At 39.5% G+C, this 22,250-nt stretch overlaps 2 protein-coding genes across 19 annotated transcripts in view; one reads left to right on the top strand and one right to left on the bottom strand.

Moving 5' to 3' along the window:
* Positions 1 to 866, bottom strand: part of DECR1 (2,4-dienoyl-CoA reductase 1) — a 68,289-nt gene extending 67,423 nt beyond the window's left edge. Inside the window, exon 1 of one of the 4 annotated variants that reach the window (XR_008659028.2) lies at positions 252 to 676. Coding sequence is in view for 3 of the 4 variants with exons in the window: in XM_055286718.2 (XP_055142693.1) it covers positions 252 to 320 (69 nt within the window). In the remaining variant the exon portion in view is untranslated. Of the gene's footprint in view, positions 1 to 251 lie in introns of all 4 variants that reach the window. The other 3 variants (XM_055286718.2, XM_055286722.2, XM_055286719.2) reach the window with 3 other exon arrangements.
* The window catches only part of NBN (nibrin), a 66,201-nt gene that overhangs the window by 9,469 nt on the left and 34,482 nt on the right, over positions 1 to 22,250 (top strand). For 6 of the 15 annotated variants that reach the window (XM_063643401.1, XM_055286713.2, XM_055286711.2 and 3 more), the window contains exons 1-8: positions 5,163 to 5,322; positions 5,613 to 5,657; positions 7,001 to 7,134; positions 8,315 to 8,463; positions 8,945 to 9,104; positions 11,517 to 11,620; positions 18,889 to 19,006; positions 19,625 to 19,818. In XM_063643401.1, coding sequence (XP_063499471.1) covers positions 5,286 to 5,322; positions 5,613 to 5,657; positions 7,001 to 7,134; positions 8,315 to 8,463; positions 8,945 to 9,104; positions 11,517 to 11,620; positions 18,889 to 19,006; positions 19,625 to 19,818 — 941 coding nt within the window. In that variant the 5' untranslated portion in view covers positions 5,163 to 5,285. Of the gene's footprint in view, positions 1 to 1,776; positions 1,860 to 5,110; positions 5,323 to 5,612; positions 5,658 to 7,000; positions 7,135 to 8,314; positions 8,464 to 8,944; positions 9,105 to 11,516; positions 11,621 to 18,888; positions 19,007 to 19,624; positions 19,819 to 22,250 lie in introns of those variants that run through there. The other 9 variants (XM_063643403.1, XM_063643399.1, XM_063643398.1 and 6 more) reach the window with 5 other exon arrangements.

Genomic DNA, 22,250 nt, shown 5'->3' with positions numbered 1-22,250 from the left:
CGCAGGGACGCCGGGTCCTCTCTTTGTGCCCCAAGACCTCCTGCCCTTTCTCTTGCGCCCCGAGACGTCCTGTCCTCTCTCCCGCTACCCGGGTTGCTCTGTGCTCTCTTAGCGCTCCAGGACGCCCTGTCCTCTCTCTTTGAGCCCCGAGACGCTCCGTCCTCGCTCCCCGAGCCCCCGGGACGCCCTGTCCTCTCTCTTTGCGCGTCGGGACGCCCTGTCCTTGCTCCCCGCGCCCCCGGCCGCCTTACCCGCCGAGGAGCGAGGCCACAGGGCAGCCGGGACCCCAGAGAAAAGAAAACCCTGGCCAGCAGCTCCATGTTGAGTCTCCGGAACTCGGGCCGGAAGGCGGCGCAGGCGGTTGGGCGCAGGGGGCGAGACAAAAAGAACAAAGTTCGCTGGGCTGGGAGCGCTGCCTAGGCCGCCGGTGGCTGGGGCGGGGAGTGGGACCCAGGCGGCGTGGACGCCCAACGGCCCTGACCTTCAGATTCCGGCCGAGGGCGCCGGCTAGCTCGGCCTAGCTGATGCTCTTTCCTGCTCTCTGGGCCGGGAGTGCTTCGTATGGCAGAGAATGGAGGTCTTTGTGTCCTTGAGCGGATGGACGAACCCCTGCGCCCTGCAAGGGTTTGCAGATTGCAGCTGCGCGCCCCATACACTGCCCACCAAGGGCGAAAATCTTTTTCAGTCGTATATGTTTATCCCTTAAGTGCGTGTTTAAATGCAGAGTCCGCGTGGCGCCAAGTCACATATTATCAGAATAATAATATGTTGGATGTAAAACACGGCCTGACTTTCCCTAAGACCAAGAAGCTGAAAAACACCAAGGACAGCTTCCGGCGTTTTGACTTTTCGCAGGACACACCGCCCCCTGTAGCAGGAGGCAGCGTGACTCCGACTGCCCAGCCTTGGCGTTTTTCTCGAAGTTATACACACGTTAAAGGCAAACGCAGATTCAGTATATCATTCTCCATCTTAGTGTAATATACCTGTTGACAGAAGGCATTAGATCACATTTCTTTCCTCATTCGTAAAATGTGAATATTCATAGCTAATTCAGAATTTTAGATAAAAGAGGATGGGTGTGAGGCCCCAGGCTCAGGCTAATGGTACATGATATTGAGTGTTTACTATTTGTCTGGCATTTTCCAAATGCTGATAAAGAAAGCAGCCCTTGATATTCAGAGGCCCGGGACTCACAGCTAGGCCATACTAATCTATTAAACTTAAACTATCACACAGAATACCAATTCAGACAAGGTTGCTCTGCAATCATAATAAGGTGAGGCAAAGCAAGTCAACTTTATAGTTCTAAGCACCGACGAAAATAACTCATGGTGCCACCCACAAAACACCAAACACAATGTCTCTCAGCCAAAACGAGTTGCTATTTCTTTTCCAATTACAACTTTAACCTCATTCTAGTCTCCTCTACCTATAGACTTAATCTTCCTTCACTATAAGTAAGATTCATTGAGATTCTCACAGAACTGCCTGCTCTTTCTGACAACATCCATTCTAGAGTGAACCCCAACTTCCTTAGACCATCTCCTAAATCATTCGAAGTCCAAACCCTATAAGAAGTTCTTTCTAACTTTCTAACCCCTCTTACTGAGACACCCTATAATTTTTCATGGCATGTATCCTTCACTGCAGAAAATAATAAACCAAACTGGTTCACCTGCATATTTGTCCCTGGTGATCTTTGGCTGGAAGGTCTCGAGAGTGCCCTGAAAGCAGTATTAATTCACTGTCTCAGTGTTGGTTTTCCTGAAGCAGACTCTGAGGCCGGTATCCAGTGCAAGTGACCCATTTGAGAACCTGGGGAAGCACCAGCAGGGAAGAGAAGGTAGGCAACCCAGGTAAGTCATCCAGGTGGCTCGCAGTGGGCAACTAGAGCTTAATGCCATAGGGGAAACTCTGGGTGGAAATGGAGAACCCAAGCCTCAGAGAAATCCTATCCAAGGGATGAGGGAGCTGGGGTATTAGCACACAAACTCTCACGTCAAAGGTTGAGGGCTGGGACTGTTGATTCCCCAGCACTCTGGCCTGTGACAGTAGCATCAGGGCTTGCTTCAGAAAAAGACCTCAAGAAAAGTGACACAGACACTACCGTTGGAGTTAGATGGTGCCCTGAAATAGTGTTTACCACAAACTTAGCTGCAATAAAAGTCTGACTCCCTTTTTTGACGTTTGATTGCTGATAGTTCTTCCCCTGTTTCCCACATCTGGGCAAGTTGATAAGAAAGCCCAGACGCTCCCTCCTTTGGCGCTGGCAGCCAAGCCCTTTCTCATGTGTGGAAAGTCTTTGTCCAGCCCCATCCCCTAACCATGATAAAAACCCCAAAACATTTTTTCCTTGCTATATTAGTTTTCTAGGGCTGCCGCGAGAAAGTGTGGCAGGCCAGGTTTCACTAACGCGGGCCTCCATCACAACTGTTTCAGTACTGAGTGTATAAGTTAAATATTACAAGCTAAAAAAAAAAAAAAAAAAGCCAGTGTCCTTATACAAAGGCTGGGATGTAACAAAAGCCCATCAACAGTTTTTCCTAGACCTTTCCTGGGCCTTAAACTTAAAGCATGCCAAAATAATGAAGGAGTTCTTAACAGGACCCATTTAGGATTAAATAAGTTTTGTTGGAGGTCTGAAGAAACTTCTCAGGCCTCCACAAACACGTCTATTGGAGGTCTGAAGGAACTCCCCAAACCTCCATAATGTAGCAGGAGACAAGATAAGGGTAATCACCCAGGACCTAGACCCATTTAGACTAAGTAAATTTACTGAGGCTCCCGAGGAAGGTCTTCAGGACTCAGATCTTAGTTATAGATTAAAAGAAGTTAATAACTTATGTCTTCAGATGAATGTACACTTACATGTAGACATATAGCTTAGAAGGTATATAAACTCTGAAAAACTTTGTAATTTGGAGTTGGTCTGGTGATAATTTACAGGCCTTCTCCCTGTAACTGGTTACAGAAATAAAAACTTTCTTCATCTCTAGTTCATCGACATCTCATTATTGGCAGCAAGAAATAGCAGCCTGACCCTCAGTTTGGTCTGGGAACAAAACCACCACAGATTGAGTGGCTTAAATGGAAATTTGTTTTCTCACAATTCTGGAGGCCACAAGTCAGCAGAGTTGGTTTCTTGTGGAGCCACTGTGGGACCGTCTTCTCCCTGTGTCTTTACATGATCCTCCTGTGTACCTTTCCATATCTAAATTGCCTCTTCTTATGAGGACACCAGTCGTGTGGATTAAGGCCCACCCTCAATGACCTAATTTAACTGGAATTACCTCCCTAAAGACTCTATCTCCAAATATAGCCACATTCTAATGTACTGGGGGTTAAGAGTTCAATGCATATATTTGGCTGGGAGAAGGGGGAAGTAACACAATTCAGCCCAGAACACTTGCTCTCTTAAATAACTTTTAGACCAGCTTAGGAGGCATTTTCTGTCCTCCCAAAAAAAACCTTGAGAATATATCAATAATAAACCTTTTCCTACGCTGTTGATATATGTATGGCACTGTCATTCTTGACTTCCAAACCAAATTTTAAGTGGGATTCATCTTGTTTCTAAGAAGAGGTTGCAACATTAGTGATACGGTTTGGATTTGTGTCCCTACCTAAATCTCATGTCGAATTGTAATCTCCAGTGTTGGAATTGGGGCCTGGTAGGAGGTGATTGGATCATGGGGGCAGATTTCTCCCTTTGGTGCTATTCTCCTGATAGAGTTCTCAGGAGATCTGGTTGTTTAAAAGTGTTTGGCACCTCCCACCCTCTCTCTTCCTCCTGCTCCAGCTGTGTAAGACAGCCTGCTTCCCCTTCATCTTCCACCATGATTGTAAGTTTCCTGAGGCCTCTCCAGTCATGCTTCCTATATAGCCTGCAGAACTGTGAGTCAATTAAACCTCGTTTCTTTATAAATTACTCAGTATCTTTATAAATTATACTCAGTATAATTACTCGGCCTTTCTTTACAGCACTGTGAGAATGGAGTAACACAATTAGTAACTTAAAACAATTAAAATTATTAAAATTATTCTGATGAATTACATCCTTTTGTTTCTGGATAAATCCCACTTAGTTATGATTATTCTTTTTATAATACTACTTGATTCAATTTGCTAATATTGTGTTTAGGAGTTTGCATCTATGATGATAACAGAGATTGGTAAACCAGCTTTTTTTTTGTTTTGTTTTTTGAGACAGGGTCTTGCTCTATCACCCAGGCTAGAGTGCAGTGCCATGATCATGGCTCACTGCAGCATCGAACTCCTGGGCTCAAGAAATCCTTCTGCCTCAGCCTCCTGAGTAGCTGGGGATACAGGAGCATGCCACCAAGCCCTGCTAATTTTAAAATTTTTTATAAAGACAGGGTCTTGCCATGTTGCCCATGCTGATCTTGAACTCCTGGCCTCAAGTGATCCTCCCATCCTGGCCTCCCAGACTGCTGGGATTAAAGGCGTGAGCCATGGTGCTGGGCCTAAACAAGCCTTTTTAAAGTGACCTTTCCCCCCTATTACAGAATGCTTTTGAAATCCAAAATGTATATGATCAGGAGTGTGCTCTCAGATGTTTATTTGGTAGTGTGCAGGATGTAGACTACATTATGTGGGACGTGGGTGGTGATGGGTTAGGAAGCTACTGAATTAGGAGGAGAGCTTGAACCAGCCTGAGACAGGTGGAAGTGGAAAGGAAGGGTATTAAATACAGGAGACTGTCCAGTATTTAGCATGTGATTAGCTGAAAGTGTGGCATTATGAAATAAAGACGTTAGGACAAGTTGATCTGAACTTAGAAAAGAGTAAAAATAATGAATTTACTTTGAGGTGAAATCCTTATCTTCATCATTATTATCACCATCACTAGAATCCAAAGGAATACCTGCAATTTAAGAAACTGCAAGTGCACGAAACTACATAACTGGTCAGTATTTTAATGCACTTAATTAAAAATTTTCCTTATGTTGCTTTGGAGTTAGTTTTTAAAATTCTTTTCGTTCATAATCAGGAAAGGTAGTAACCTTACATTCAGCGACACCTTAGAAACATACCCTTTTAACGCAGCACATTTCAATACACTTTGTGCTGTTCCTTCTCTAACCACCAGGTGGCGGCCAAGCGCCCAAGTCGCACTCCCGCCTCATCCAAGGCAGCCTGCGTGGCTCCCGAGAGCGCGCACGTCCCGGAGCCCGTGCCGACCGCAGGCGGCGTATCCGCGCTCGTCTACCAGCCCCGGTTACGCGGTCGCACGCCGGCCACAGCCCGGAGGAGACGGACCCATGTGGAAACTGCTGCCCGCCGGGATCCCAGCAGGAGGTAAGGGCGGAAGGGAAGCCTCGGGGCCCATTTTCCCGGTAGCGACTGCCTCGGGGGAGGGCCTGCGGGTGATGACTCCTGCGTCGCGTCCGTTCCTGCCCGGGGACGCTGCGGAAGCGATGGCAGAAGCGGCGAGTACGCTGTATGGCAAGCGCGTATTCTTCCCGGGCGGCGCGGCGGCTGTGAGGCGGAATTCAGCGCGGGCGGTGGGGTGATTGCGGCGCCCCCTGGCGGCAGTCCTCCGCGCCCCTCCCTTGACTCCCCCTCCCTCGACTCCCCCTCCCTTCTAGCCTCACCCCCGCGCGGTTGCCCCGCTCGGGCTGGATGGCCTGCGGGTAAGCGGCAGCCGGCGCCTAGTGGGAACCCCTGGCAAGAAGTTAGCATGGGCGGACCACACGGGGGCCACACATGACTTGTGAAGAACTACTGGACAGTTTGGGGAAATGACTACCACGAAAAGGCTTACTTTCAGTTTTGTTTCAGACTCCTTTTCCACAATGTCATCAGAACAACGGGAAAGTCGATTTTTTCCCCTTCATTTCCAGCGGTGTGAAATGTGATCACATGTAGATTGGTTGCCCGTGGTGGGTGTGAAGGGTCTTGTCCTCGGGAAGTTTACATGATGATTGGCAAAGATCTATGTAGAGACTAAATGGACTGGCAGGCTAAGAGAGTATGGAGAGGGCCAAACTAAATAAATTTTATACTGTGAAGACTCACAGGTCAAGGCGTCCCTGGAGACCTGGCTCTCCTGGACTCCCTACTGTTTATCTGCCCTAATCTCCCTGCCACTCGGGTAACGAAATTATGCTCCCAGACTCAACTCCGCATGTCTCCAATACATATACTGTTACTCCAACAACTTACGATTTACAGCAATTTTAAAAGAAACTGATAACCCTTTCCCACTGATTGGAGATGCTATCTTTAAGATAAAAACAAAATTTCAAAAAATGTACACGTGCATCTTAGTCTGGACTTTGTTGCATTGGTCTGTGTTGTTTACTCCTGGTCCAGTACCATACTTTTAGTTTTATGGCATATTTTGCCATCTGGTAGGGGAAGCTCCTATAATATTATTCACTTTTTTTTTTTTTTTTTTGAGACGGAGTCTCACTTTGTCACCGAGGCTGGAGTGCAGCGGCACTGTGTCGGCTCACTGCAACCTCCATCTCCTGGGTTCAAGCAATTCTCTTGCTTCAGCCTCCCAAGTGGCTGGGATTCCAGGCTTGAGTATCTTTTTTTATAGGTTCCTGATATTTTCGTTTATCAGGTTCCAAACATAATATTGTGATTGTTGCTAGGTAATACATTAAGTTTCTAAGTTAATTTGAGGGAACACTGACTCCTTTCAGCATTGCTTTCTCTTTAGAAAAATGATGTAGCCTTCTCTCTATTTAGATAACCTTTTTTTCTTTTTCTCTTTTTTATTGTATTTTAAATTTTGTTGTTGTTACTCCTGAAACACCATAGTTAGATAACCTTTGGTAGCCTTCATTGAGGCTTTACTGAAAACACAAATTTGACATGTGTGAAGTTGACTAACATTTGAATAACTAAAGGTGTTTTATTTAATATTTGTCATACCTATATCATATACACTTACATGTATGTGTGTGTTCATGTACATGTGTATGTGTCTATCAACTTATCTTTTTTTTAAAAAAATTTATCTCAGGCGAACCATACAGACTTTTGACTGGCGTTGAGTACGTTGTTGGAAGGAAAAACTGTGCCATTCTAATTGAAAATGATCAGTCGATCAGCCGAAATCATGCTGTGTTAACTGCTAACTTTTCTGTAACCAACCTGGTATGTTACTAATTTTATTTCACTAGTTTCCAGTAAGGGGGTTGAAATCACAAAATATTCTCTTGGTGTGTATGTGAGACAGAGTTCACAGGATTTGTCATTTTATAGAGCTGTGTAGACTTTTTTAATGTTAACAAAATTAAATACTTATATTGTGGCAGTGGTACCAGTGGTATTTGTTCATTTTGAGATTTGAAGTTTCTATTTCAGTAATTTACTCTTTGTTTTAGTTAGAAACTCAGAGGAAGTAGGATATATTTATTTTTATTTGCTTACTAAACATTGTTTACTATTAGTTTGGTGCAAAAGTAATTGCTGTTTTTGCCATTAGCAGTAATGTGTTTTTATGTGTCAGTAACTGTGCCAACCCTGGGAATAGAACAATGAACAGACCTTGATGACTCCGGCTCTTAAAGAGGTTATGTAGCTGTGTGGAAACGGGCATTTCTCATATAATACAAGTTTTTGCAATGGGAATTGATTTGTTTTATTAGGGAAATACTTATGCCCCACAGCTCCTTTAAATGGCTTTCAGTTTGTTTTGATCATAATCTTGGGTGATAAAAGTGCTAAAAAAAATACATAAATATCTGTACTCATGATAACACTGGTGGTAATAAGAAAGATAAGCCATTATTTTAATCAAAGATTGCTTATATGCGATCTGAATTTGTTCAGTTTTATTTAGGTTTTGTTTCTATTCTTTTAGGTATAGAAAAACATTATTGAAATTTCTACAGAAAAAGTAAAATTGTTACTGTAAGTCAGAAACACTAGCCTATAACCTCGTATTCTCATGGGACTAATTTTACAATGTCGTTTTGATACTGTAAAACAAAAAAAGATCTAGGAATGAACCTGTCATGTTTTAACTGAAACAGACTGCACCAAAGCAAAATATTCTCAAATGTGTGTAAGGGGTGAGGAGAATCCCCACTGACTTACACAAATAAAGAACATATGTATTCTAGGAGGGGTATTCCTGGGTTAAGAAACTTCCCTAAGGGGAAATATGAATTGTTAGTTGAGTGATCTTCCTCTCAAGGCAACCAAAGCAGTAATTGTCTGCTGTGTTGGGAGGTTAGCCACCTGCCTATTGTCTTTTCTTTTGAAACCTTTTTCTCTGAGAGGTGAACGTACTGAGTGGTAAAAGACTTTAAATTATTTGCTAACTTTTCAGAGTCAAACAGATGAAATCCCTGTATTGACATTAAAAGATAATTCTAAGTATGGTACCTTCGTTAATGAGGAAAAAATGCAGAATGGCTTTTCCCGAGCTTTGAAGTCGGGGGATAGTATTACTTTTGGAGTGTTTGAAAGTAAATTCAGGTAAGACATTTTTAAATTGATATTAAAATGGGCAGCTTTATTTCAGCCAAATCCTAAAGGAAAATGATATTTCTGATTAATGAATTTAAAACAGTATAATTTAGTTCCTGCTTAGCACATTATTGGTCTCTGTGCCACGGGTGGTGAGTGCATTTTGTACATCATGGTGATGAGAGTTTGAGTGGGCCCTGAGGGACTTCATGGGAAATTACATTTCTTCGATTCCTCATTGGTGAAGGTATAATGTTAACTTTTGGTCATTGTTTTTTCTTCATTTGGACTCAAGACTTAGGATTTGATAATTTTCTAGGTTACAAAGCTTAATGATGAGGAATTGATAATTTCAGAGGTTACAAAGGGTAACAATAAATAAAAGTTACGATAACAGTATATGATGTGAGCTTAAAGTTTTAAAGTACTAAAAGTTGCCATCTCTGCAACTCTGATACTGTAACTTTATTTAACTTATTCTCATTTACAGAATAGAGTATGAGCCTTTGGTTGCATGCTCTTCTTGTTTAGATGTCTCTGGGAAAACTGCTTTAAATCAAGCTATATTGCAACTTGGAGGATTTACTGTAAACAATTGGACAGAAGAATGCACTCACCTTGTCATGGTATCAGTGAAAGTTACCATTAAAGTAGGTTGAATGTCTTGTTCTTATGTTAAAATAAGTTATTTGAATTTAAGCTTACCCACTATACACAGATTTTTATTTTAATTACTTTAAAACTATCAGAACTGTTAGTTGTAGGTTTATATATACCCACTCCATCCCTTTGTATACCATTTAGGCTTGAGTGGCTTTTCAGATAAGCTGTTTATTATCTGAGACAAGCCAAAAGCAACTAAAATTATATTTCAGATGTTGTTTGGCATTTTAAAAAGTGATTCTGTTGTTCTTCCACCAAGAAGGTTATGACAGTGCATAGTTTGTGTTTTCAGTCTTAAAGCAACGCAACTAGAGATTAACTGCCAGTCTTCAAAGTTAGCATCTCATGTCTCTTTTATCAAGTTGTCTTCCCCTAGTCTCCAGGTGAGTCATCTCCTTTTAAACAGGTTGACCTATAGATTTGTGGGATCCTTTTAGGTTAATATCTATAGTAAAAAGCCACAAATATTTAGATTCCTTTATTAAAAATCCTTTAGTATTTAATATAATTAAACTAGAATTATGTTTTATAGCTAAAGAGTTATCATTGGAGAAAGGCTTGCCGCTCAGCTGGAACTCAACTTGTACTTTGGTGGGGTTGTCTGTAATCAAGGGTTTTTTTATTTTTGCAAGTTTATGAAATTGGTTTTATAAATTCAGCAGTGTGATTAGCCCCAGAGTACTAATATATGCATATAAACTCTCAAATAGTAGATTTACAAATCAAAGTGTCCATTTATGGTTTTCGGTAGGGATGCACCTTTACCAGAATACTTAAGTACAGGCCCTAGCACAGTCCTCTTTAAGATATTACTTAAGAAATAGAGTAGGTAATCATACACTAGCTTGGTTGGTGTGAAATACGATCAAAGGTAGTTAAATTGCCTTGAGAGATATTTTACTACATCTGTGACAGACCTGGACACTTCCAGCGAGTGGGATGCTGATGACCACCTTGTGAATTGCTCCATTACTCACACCAACATGGTTTACAGAGTAATTTGTTAAAAAAAATTCCTGATCATTCATATGCCAAAATAGAAAACCTTGTTGTTATATTATTTTTTTGGTAAATTTTCTGAAAGTACAGTTAGCTTATATTTTTTAAATCATCGAATGTTAGAACCAAAAAGGAACTTAAAAGACCATTTATTCTTACTATTAGCTACTTAAAAAAACAACAAGAACAACGACAACAAAAAAGCCTTCAGTTCAACTTTTATTTTCTGAAGTGTAAACTGAGGCATGGACCAATTAATTTCCCAAGTCGCATGTATTAGAGTTTACTCAATACAGTGTTGATTTGCACATTACTGGTCCATGCTAGTTTATTTCTTTCACTTTGGAAGGTAGTATCTTTCAGGTTCCATTATTGAGAGACACTCTAAATCTGCTTGCCACTATTTAGACAATAAAATACTCTGTGTTATTGAAAGATATTCATGGCTGGGTGCAGTGGCTTGCATCTGTAATCCCAGCACCTTGGGAGGCCGAGGTGGGAGGATTCCTTGAGCCCAGGAATTTGAGACCAGCCTGGGCAACATAGTGAGACTCCATCTCTACAAAAAATTTTTAAAATTAGCTGGGTATGGTGGCATGTGCCTATAGTCCCAGCTACTCAGGAGGCTGAGACAGGAGGATTGCGTGAGCCCAGGAGGTTGAGGCTGCAGTGAACCAGGATCGCGCCACTGCAGTCCAGCCTGGACAATAGAGCGAGACTCTGTCTCAAAAATAAATAAAGCATATTTATATTATTCTGAATCTTATTTTCATTGCCCACTGTAGCATTTTCTAATGTTTGTCATATTTTTTGGATGTATCATATTTGAGGCTTATAGCTTAATTCACATGTGAGTTTAAGTTTCTTTTTTTCCACTTTATATGTACTTATTTTGTGCTTTTACCAAAAATTATTTCTTTATTTACTTTCTCAAAAAGGCTTTATTGAATAGTTACAATCTTTTTGAAAGACAATTAGTCTAAAAATAGCTCATGTTCCTCTCCTAATATTGTCTTCCCTGCAGCAGATATGTTACATTTCCTCAATTCTGAAATATATTTTTAACATTGTAATGTCTTCGAAAGTGGAATGCATTTTAAAATTGACTTTTATTTTATGTTGTTCCACCCCTTCCAAAAAAGCAGTTTTAAAAATTAGTATTGTAATTGGTGACTTCTTATAATTGAGTGATTATATTGTGATTTATGTTCTAAAATAATGCAGTGACCAAAGACCGACTTCTATTTTATAGATTGTGGCTTCCTTGTAAATTTAGAGAGATGAAAGGGAAAACATTTTTTATGGATGTAAACAGCCTCTTTGTAGTTTATAACTTAAAACTTTTCTTTAAAAAATGCTAGCATGTGAATATACATATTCACATGTTTTCTTCATTTTAGACAATATGTGCACTCATTTGTGGACGTCCAATTGTAAAGCCAGAATATTTTACTGAATTCCTGAAAGCAGTTCAGTCCAAGAAGCAGCCTCCACAAATTGAAAGGTATATTATGTATTTTAAATATAACAAGATGTCACTTGTAATATATGATAGCATTGATTTTTATTTAGGTTAATTCCCTCTTTAATGCTTGTTTCAGGAGGTAATAGTTGCTGTGTTATAGTTCAGTATTGTTAATGGAAGGTTTTTTGTTAGTATGTAAAGAAAGAGTTCCCCAAATTTCTTTGTTGGTTATTCTGTATCTCTGAAACAAATGTTAAATATGTGCTAATATTTAAAGAAAAATATGGAAAGACAGTAAATGGCACTGAGGTATGGTCAGAAGAGCAGTATGTCAGTTCCAGGCATCACGCCACAGTTAGCTCTGGAATTGTGTGGTGCAGCAGCCCTCTTTGGGAGCCACATAGTCCAGAATATTAACAGCACCATAGCTTTGGGAATGGAGCTCAGTTTTTCTGAGCTCCAGTTACTCATTGCAAAATTGAGACTAATACCTACCTAGCTGGGTTAAAAAGTCAGGAAACAACAGATGCTGGCGAGGCTGTGGAGAAATAAGAACGCTTTTACACTGTTGGTGGGGGTATACCTTAGTTCAACCATTGTGGAAGACAGTGTGGTGATTCCTTAAGGATCTAGAACCAGAAATACCAATTGACCCAGCAATCCCATTACTGGGTATATACCCAAAGGATTAAAAATCATTCCACTGTAAAGACACATACGCACATATGTTTATTGCAGCACTATTAACAACAGCAAAGACTTGGAACCAACCCAAATGCCCATCAATGACAGACTGGGTATATATCCATACCCTTGCACATATACACCATGGAATAGTATGCAGCCATAAAAAAGGAGTTCATGTCTTTTGCAGGGACATGGATGAAGCTGGAAACCATCATTCTCAGCAAACTAATACAGGAACAGAAAACCAAACACCATATGTTCTCACTCATAAGTGGGAGTTGAACAATGAGAATACATGGCCACAGGGAGGGGAGCATCACATACCGGGGCCTGTTTGGGGGTGGGGGACAAGGGGAGGAGAGCATTAGGACAAATACCTAATGCATGCGGGTCTTTAAACCTAGATGACAGGTTGATAGGTGCAGCAGACCACCATGGCACTTGTATACCTATGTAACAAATCTGCATGTTCTGCACATGTATCCCAGAACTTGAAGTAACATTAAAAAAAAATTTAAATGTTATGCCAGTTAGGAATTTTATTACTAATTTTAATCTATTTTGAGCTGCTATAAGCTATTTGGCTTAATGGTAGTTTTTTAGGGACTGTTTATACCTGATAACAGCTGTCTGCTTTTAAAAGTAACCAAAAATCAGGTTTTTCTCTTTGTTTATAATTTTTATCTGGGAATTTTTTTGTATTTTATGCTCCAGTTGGCAGATAATGCGATATATTTGGACTCTGGAAAAATATACTCAGATTTTAAAATAGAGGATTCTTAACATTTTTTGAGTCCAAGACCCCTGAATATGTGCCAGGTCTGACCTGCAGACCCTGACCCAGCGACAGATGAACAAATGCACTCAAACACAGGTATCCAGTGAAAGAGCGAGCTAGGGGGCTGGGCCACCCACAGACACCGAGGAGGGTGCTGTAAAGAGTTAGCAGCCACGGCCCCGACTAGCTGTTGCTGTGGTCATTTATTCAGTATAGATTTAATGACAAAGGCTTTGAGTCAACACACTTGTGGATAATTAACATGGTTCCCCTCCCCGGAGAGAGCAGTCCTACGAATGATTAAAGGCCAGATTCTGAGCTAAGTAACTTATCTAGATCAGTTTCTTAACATCCCTTGTTATCTAACCTAAGCTTTCAGGCACCGTATAAAAGAATCTGGCTGCCTTCAGCGAAATCCTATTCCAAAACTGATGTAAAACCTTCTGGCCTTCCAAGGTTTGCATCTTTCTACGTTTTTTCCCACCACCCTGACTGAACTCCCACAAATATGAAAGCAGGCCAGCCCTGGTGGCTCACTCCTGTAATCCTAGCACTTCGGGAGGCCAAGATAGGCAGATCACTTGGAGTCAGGAGTTTGAGACCAGCGGGACCAACATGGTGATACCCTGTCTCTACTAAAAATACAAAATTAGCTGGGTGTGGTGGCAGGTGCCTGTAATCCCAGCTACTTGGAAGACTGAGGCATAAGAATCCCTTGAATCCTTGAATCCAGGAAGTGGAGGTTGCAGTAAGCCGAGATCCCACCACTGCACTCCAGCCTGGGTGACTCAAAAAAAAAAAAAAAAAGAAACAAAAAAAAAGAAGATGAAAGCACTGGTCTTATCTCAAGAAACTTCACCAACGTAACTACAAACTTGCATAAGTATTTTAACAGAATCACATTTTTCCCTGAAGCCTCTTGATAAACCTCCCTGAGGAAGTACATAAATCTTGTAAATAATGACTCTAGCTACAAATAATGAACTATTCTTAATTCTAGATCATACTTGAGGGTAGAGGAGTCTGATAAGTTTTCACTACTAGTAGATATATTTCGTGGTCTTGGAGTTTTTAGAATTATTCGTTGATTCCTCTTTTTGTTCACATTGTCAGTTGTGTTTAACCTAAGGTTGTTTTTGACCAAGTTCAACATAATTTTTTTCTAGATTCAATTTTTGATTGTATCAATGTACATGACGACTATACAACATCCCTACCATAAGATTGTTGAATACCTCCTAATTCGGTGTTAACTAGGGCAGGTTATTTATCCTATTAACACATATTTGATGGTGGCAATTGATAATACAATTTTTAAGCATATTTAGTTATTTGCCTTAATAGAGTCCTATACCTATCTGGAGCCATTTTGATGTGCTTGTTGAAGGCTCATTTGTCTGAGTACTCAATTAACAGAAAAAAGATCAATTTATAAACATTAGTAGAAGGAATGGGTTACGAAAAGGATATGAAATAAATTGTGGTGACTCCTTTGATTACATAAGTACCTCTAATGTTCCAAAAAAGCATGACTGCTAGTCCTGGATTTAAATTAGGAGGCATACTATAATATTTTTTCCAATAAAATGTACAGTCCTATTTAGTACAGCTATGTCTACATCTTTGCACGGTTACCAAGAAACAGGATATGACAGTTATAACTTCATGTACATGAAATGATTTGCAATATCTCATTTTCCTTGACTGTCATCAAAGTAGTGAAGTAGATGAAGTCATTTTTAGAAGAATACATTTAAAAGGAGTGTTTAATTTCAATAATCTGTGCTCTAATAGAGGAGATTTATATGTCTAAATGTAAGGAGATTATCCCCTAGAAAGGAGGGGGAGTTGGCTTTTATTTGAGTTTTACAAAGTGTCTCATGTTGTAGGATGGTGTATTAATTATTTCAAACAACAAGTATTGTTTTAGTGAGACACTCTTGAGAGATGGAGTCCTCCATGGGTCCCTTGCATTCATAAACAATTTGCTGAATAGGCCAAGAATGCAAAGCCTTGACCCTCCTTTACACAGACCGTTTCTCAAGGGTATGTTTGCAGTGAGAAACTTTGAGGGATGAGGTAATGTTTCCTTCCTGTGACAAAATGTAGGCTTGCTTAAAGCTTGTTATAATACCGGTGGTTTCCCAAGTTCAGTGTTCCTCTCTCCTGTAACACACACCACTGTATGTACCTTTCACTGTATGTGCCCTCTACGTCTTCCCTATGGGACTTGGTCAGAGAGGAGACCTGTAGCAAACATACTGGAGCTCATGCTGCTTGCTTTGCTGTGACTCAGGAGTGTTTGTCTTCTGCCAGCATCCATGAAACAGGAACAGGTTAACTTACCAGCTGGTAATCAAATCTCAGACCCAACAGACAACATTGGCCTGAAATAATCTCAGTAAATGAAAGTTTGACAGTTTAGGAAGCTTATAGAAGTCACCTTACATAGTTCATTTAAATCGAACGCAAGAAATATGACTAGTATTAGTAATTTTTTTCAGGAGATAGAACCTCACATTTGCAAATTGTGGATGTCACTGTAGTCTAGCCTTGTGAAGATCCCCCCCTCCCAGAAAAAAAGCCATATAGTAAATGGTTCTAGAAATTGTGAACATATGCCTGCAGGACTAATGAAATAAACAGCTGTCCAGATATTGGACAAATAAATATGTGTGGCTTGGGTTACAGTTTCCAGAGCCAGAATTATACATGGATTCAGAAAAATTCTATATTTGCAAAATCTTCATACAGAAGTGAAAATGATATACTGTAGGTTAGATGAAATTTATTGAAGATCATGTAAAGAATTTAAATAGAAAATGTGAATGGGAAAAAGCAAAATTTCTAGATTAATATCATTTTATAGAATGTATGATTCATAATATGTACCAGTTACTATGTAATAAAACATAATTATTTGTAGCTCTTGAAGTTTCTGTATAAAGGAACCCAAAACATTTTAATTTTTTAATGATAGAAATTGGAGGTCACTTTATATTTGTAGTATCGTTATATTCAGTCAATATGCCTCTAGCCTAGGTCTCTGACAGGTTACTTTCCTATTTTCCAGTTTTTGTACTAGTTTATTAAATTGCTAGAGTGTCAGAAATGCTTTAAAACTTCTAGAATGTAATGCTTCAGAAATAATGATTTTTAATGATCTCTTCACATTCATCACTAGTCTCTTCTTTCTTGTTCTCATCATTACACTGGTAAAGAGAAAAAGGCTTATGTAGGTATTTGAAGTTCTAGAACATAGTGTTTTTTAATCACTATATTATCAATTATCTATGTATGAATGTGTCTATCATATATCAAATGTATGTATTACTAAGAATAACCCATGTTGGAGTCATAGCCGGCATTTGGTTAGCTTCTAGATAATACAGTTTTGTATTTTTTTGTTCAAGATTGATCTTACCAAGTATTGGTGCTCAAATTTATCAGTGTTCTCAAAACAAAACCAAAATACATTGTTCAAGTTCTAGAATTTTAATACTTAAATCTATACTTGAGGGAATTGAAGGATGTTTATACTTTGTATTCACTTTTAAATTATTAGGTTGAATTTTTATTTATATTTTGTAATGTCAGTTTATTTCTAAGTATGTATTGAATGCCTACAGTGAAGCAGGCAAGATAGACTTGAGGATATAATCATGAGCCAAAAAAAGTTACAGTTTCTGCCCTCATGGCATTTAGTGGAGGAGCCAGCTGTTAAAGAATCACACTAATAAAGTTAGAACTCTGGTAGAGCCATTAGAGAGGCCTAACAGGCTATCATACACATATGTTTAAGAACCTGGCTTAAACTTCATTGAACTAAGCTGCAGTTAGCTGCTCCCTGGCTACTGTAAACTGTTATCTATGGCATAATTAAGAATGACAGTGTGAATAATGTAAAGCTATAGATAATTTAAAAATCATTCAACTTTAGTGTTTTGGGAAAGCAGGAAGAATCTCACATCTACTCAGTCATAGTTTTATAGTCATGTATGACTATAACACACAGTCATATGTGTTAAACATTTCCTTACCGTTTTTGTCTGTAACTGGCTCTGTAATCTGTCCTAGTGTTGTTACATTATTGTGTGGACTAATTGGTAAACTAGTTATTTGTATATAAGTAAAGTGTTAGTTGGCTTTTACACTAAAAAAGAAGTGTAAGTTATGGGGGAATATTTATTAAGGGATAAAGGATAAAAAGGATTCAGGCCGGGCGCGGTGGCTCACGCTTGTAATCCCAGCACTTTGGGAGGCCGAGGCGGGCGGATCACGAGGTCAGGAGATTGAGACCACGGTGAAACCCTGTCGCTACTAAAAATACCAAAAAAAAATTAGCCGGGCGTGGTGGCGGGCGCCTGTAGTCCCAGCTACTCGGAGAGGCTGAGGCAGGAGAATGGCGTGAACCCAGGAGGCGGAGCTTGCAGTGAGCCGAGATTGCGCCACTGCACTCCAGCCTGGGCGACTCCGTCTCAAAAAAAAAAAAAAAAAAAAAGAAAAAAAAAGATTCAAAGAGATATTAAAATTGATCCTTTTTATGTGTCCGAGTGTCTACTAACTTTCCAGTGCTCTTATTGTAGATTTAGTTTTTGTTAACAGTTAAAGTAGTTTCCACTGTTCTCTGTATATTTTAAAAGTAAAATAAATAGAATTTTAAAGTTGGTTGTTTAGAAAAACCAGAACTAACTCAGTGGCCTGCGTTCTGTCCTGCCAAGTGAGTCTGCTCTTGCCTGCAGATAACTCATTTGAGATTGCAGCTTCCAGAAATCATTACTTTAAAATAGACTTACAGCATCTATTGTAGTGAAATTAAAATACATGCATCAGTTATCAAAAAAATTTTAAAGTATCATAACTCTTCAATCATAACTTAGCTTGACTTTATGAGATATGTATGTTTCCAAGGAGAAGTCCAGGGGAAAGATGTAATTAGTTCTAAAGTGCTGGATGGTGACTCTTAATGACTGCAGTGTTTTTACCATGTTGGATGTTGATCTCTGCAGATAGTTAACTCTTGATTTGTGACTGATCGTCCAGGTTGTGAATTTCACCCTCCCTACATTGTCCCCTTATCATCGTCATCATGGGTTAGTAATTTTTACTGAAAGGAAGAGAGACAAGTTGAAATGCTGGTCAGTTATGAACAGCTGTAGCAAAAGATCTGATTATACAGGAAGTTGAAACTCTAGACTGATGAGAGGCTTAAGAATTATCTGTTGATATTTCTCCATTTCTTATTTTCCTTTATTTTCATGGATGATTAAGATGTTCTTATAGCATTAAATTGAAGAGCTAAAACATTATATTCTTTAGTCTTGTTTTGGAAATTTTATTTAAACTGAGTAAATAATGTAAGTTTAAAAATTTCCTGAACTTCTTCAAAGAGATCTCTAACAAAACACTCATAATAGATTGTGCTAGTAGAATTGAAACATGAGCGTTTTAATAGATGTTGGCTCCTAAGTAAACACAAGATGCTAATAGAATTTGATCTTTATGGATGATGTTTCTCTCAAACTTTTGTAATTCAGATACCTTGTTTGAGTCATGTGTGTTTAATGTTCATCTTACTATGATTGTCTACCTTGGATTATTTATTTTGAGATATTAATGTTCAATTCTAGCTCTTCTTTGTGTCACCTGCCACCATATTTCTAGAAAACGCAATTAGATGCTTTTTGTCATTTTGTCCCAGATAAAATTCTTACTTAAAAAAAAATACTATAGAGGTATTATGGAAATTACGCCTTTTGAGTGTCAGATAGTCACTCCATTTACAAATTTAATAGCAAGCATAGTAGTATATAGTTAGAATATACTTTAATTATTTTTACAGCTTTTACCCACCTCTTGATGAACCGTCTATTGGAAGTAAAAATGTTGATCTGTCAGGACGACAGGAAAGAAAACAAATCTTCAAAGGGAAAACATTTATATTTTTGAATGCCAAACAGGTAATTATGTTATAAGCTAAATTTTCCTAAAGAATACATTACAAACTAGGATACATTATTAACTCTTATCAGTAGTTGTTAACGTATTTCATTTTGGGATTTTGTGTAAAAGTGTGAAGTAGAATAAAAAACAGCCCAGGCACCAGACCTGCCCAGTGATCATGGCTGTGATTACAGGGTTTCTTAAAATCTGTGATAACTGGCCTATTTATAAATATGCAAATGAGGAGGACAGGAAACTTAGTTTTAACTTCTTTAGTTAGTAAGCTAAATCTCCTTAGTAAGCTAACTAAAGAAGTTAAATCTGTGGAATATGTTCTGTGTGCCAAAATGGGGTTTCCAATAGTTTATGTTGTAGTGGAGAAATGCAGATAAGCCCACAGTTAGAGTGCTGTTAGGAAGTGTGATGAGGAACCACAGAGAGTGTAACAGTTCCAGGGCTGCAGAGACCTGTTGAACTAGGGACTTTCTCAAAGTGGAAGCTGAAATTACCTACTCAAGAAGTAGCACCAAGTCTTCTTGAATTGTACTTTTATGTTTCCCAAATCAAATTCTTATAAGAATATGTTCAAGAAATTATTACGTTTTACTTTTAAAAATGTTTCCTTCCATTTTTAGCATAAGAAATTGAGTTCTGCAGTTGTCTTTGGAGGTGGGGAAGCTAGGTTGATAACAGAAGAGAATGAAGAAGAACATAATTTCTTTTTGGCTCCGGGAACGTGTGTTGTTGATACAGGAATAACAAATTCACAGACCTTAATTCCTGACTGTCAGAAGAAATGGATTCAGTCAATAATGGATATGCTCCAAAGGTATAGGATTATTCTTTATTAGTAAAAAACTGCAAGTAGGAGATTTTATGTTTAACCTTTTTTGTTGCTTTTCACCTAACAATGTAAAAGTAGATACAAGAATTTTTTTTTTTTTTTTTTTTTTTTTTTTGAGACGGAGTCTTGCTCTTGTTGCCCAGGCTGGAGTACAGCAGCGCGATCTCGGCTCACTGCAACTTCTGCCTCCTGGGTTCAAGCTATTCTCCTGCCTTAGTCTCCTGAGTAGCTGGGATTACAGGCACTCACCACCACGCCCCACTAATTTTTGTACTTTTAGTAGAGAGAGGGTTTCGCCATGTTGGCCAGGCTGGTCTTGAACTCCTGACCTCAGGTGATCCTCCTCCCTCGGGCTCCCAAAGGGCTGGGATTACAGGTATGAGCCACCGCGCCTGGCCTATTTTTTGTTTTTTTGAGACAGGGTCTTGCTCTGTTGTCCAGGCTGGAGTGCAGTGGCACAATCTTAGCTCACTGCAACCTCTGCCTTCTGGGTTCAAACGATCCTCTGCCTCAGCCACCCTAGTAGCTGGGACTACAAGTATGTACCACCACACCCAGCTAATTTTTGTATTTCTAGTAGAGACGGGGTTTCAACATGTTGGTGGGGCTGGTCTCAAACTCCGGTCCTCAGATGATCCACCCACCCCGGCCTCCCAAAGTGCTGGGATTACAGGCGTGAGCTACTGTGCCTGGCCGATACAAGTTGTAATTCATAAAAGGTTTTATAGTGTAGTAGACTTGAAAATTAATTGTAACTTGGTATATTAGATATAGAATATCTTTATTCATGACAGTTTTACTCAAAAATATTTTATGCTTTTTTGTTACTTTAATAGAATTTGTAGAATTTACCTCTGTAAATTAACAAAGTAGTGTTAAGTTTTTTTACAGAATATGTTGCATTTGAGAAAGCTAAAACTCAAAGGTAAAAGGTTTTCTGCAGTTGCCTAGCGTTGAAATGTATTTGCCCTTTGATGGTTATTACCCATTAGAAAGACATATAAACATTTCTATCCTTATATAGGCTATTATGGGAAAGCAGAAAAGTCGGATAGGTTGAAATGATGTTTGTAGTGTGGAGGGAGACTGTAAAAGAGCTAACTGAAGGATTTTTCTTAGACCTTAATTTGCATTAATAATCTTAGCATTGTTGAAACCAGTAAGTATTGTAGAAATATCAGGCTTGGCAGTCTTCTGACTAAATTGCTCTTCATATGGCAAAAAGTAAGTGAGGCCTAAAGTGTTTATATGCCTGAAACGTCCACAGCCAGCTTCCTACAAAAGATACATTTTTCCTGTCCCAGGAGTCCTTCTGACCATGGGGGGATTTTCTTTTTTTCTCTTATGGGCTTTCTGAAATAAAAAGTAAAATTTTACTCATCTATACTATAAATATTTTACTTAATTGAGATGTATTAACTACTGTAAAAAAGAAGATATACTGTATAACAAAAATACTATTTTACTACTACAATACAAATTTACTGTAGTTCCATTGTGTTTTCGGCACTGGTAATATAATGAAAAACAAGATAGTCACGGTCCCTGCCATCACTGGAGCTTACTGTCTAGAGGGAGAAACAGAGAAAGACAAGTAAACAAATCATTACACATGTATATAAAGGAAGCAGTAACCCGGCAGTGGGGAAGAAGCTTATTCTAAACAGAGAAGGCCTCTTTTAGGCAATGGCTTACCTATGACCAGTTTTTCAAAGAGCCAGACAAAGAATGTGCCAGGCAGAGCAACAGCAGTAATATATTAAAAAAAAAAAAAAATTATCCTACATAGCAGGTCCTGGCCTAAGAATTTATGTATGTGTAAACATTTAATCCTCAACCTATATATTATTTACTGTTGTGGTCCTCACTGTGCAGATGAGAGAACTGAGGCAGAAGGGGGTTTGCATATAGCAGAAGCAGTGAGCAGGGTGGCCAGGATGTGAGCCCGGGCAGTTGGATTCTGGGCTCCAGGCTCTTTACTTTCAGCATATATTGACACCCTGAGTTAAAAAAAAGTAGCTGGAGTACCAGGCTAGCTCAGACGCTGGTGCCTTGATCATGAGGTGACATTTGGCCCCTGTTACAATATGGTTGTTTGGGTTTTTGGAGGGGGGATGTTGAGACATGGTTTCACTCCTGGCTAGAGTGCAATGGTGTGATCTTGGCTCACTGCAGCCTCCACTTCCCAGGCTCAAGCACTTCTCCTGCCTCAGCCTCCCAAGTAGCTGGGACTACAGGCGCACACCACCACGCTGCTGCTAATTTCTTTATTTCTTGTAGAGACTGAGTTTTGCCATGTTGCCCAGGCTGGTCTTGAACTCCTGAGCTCAAGTGATCTGCCTGCCTCAGCCTCTCAAAGTGCTGGCATTGTAGGTGTGAGCCACTGCACCTGTCCACAATATGTTTTTTGGAGGGCA

Source organism: Symphalangus syndactylus, chromosome 7 (assembly GCF_028878055.3).
Source record: "Symphalangus syndactylus isolate Jambi chromosome 7, NHGRI_mSymSyn1-v2.1_pri, whole genome shotgun sequence".
In the NCBI taxonomy this organism is placed as follows: Eukaryota; Metazoa; Chordata; class Mammalia; order Primates; family Hylobatidae; genus Symphalangus; species Symphalangus syndactylus.
Note: the sequence above shows the minus strand (reverse complement) of the source record. Positions and strands in the feature narration are given on the sequence as shown.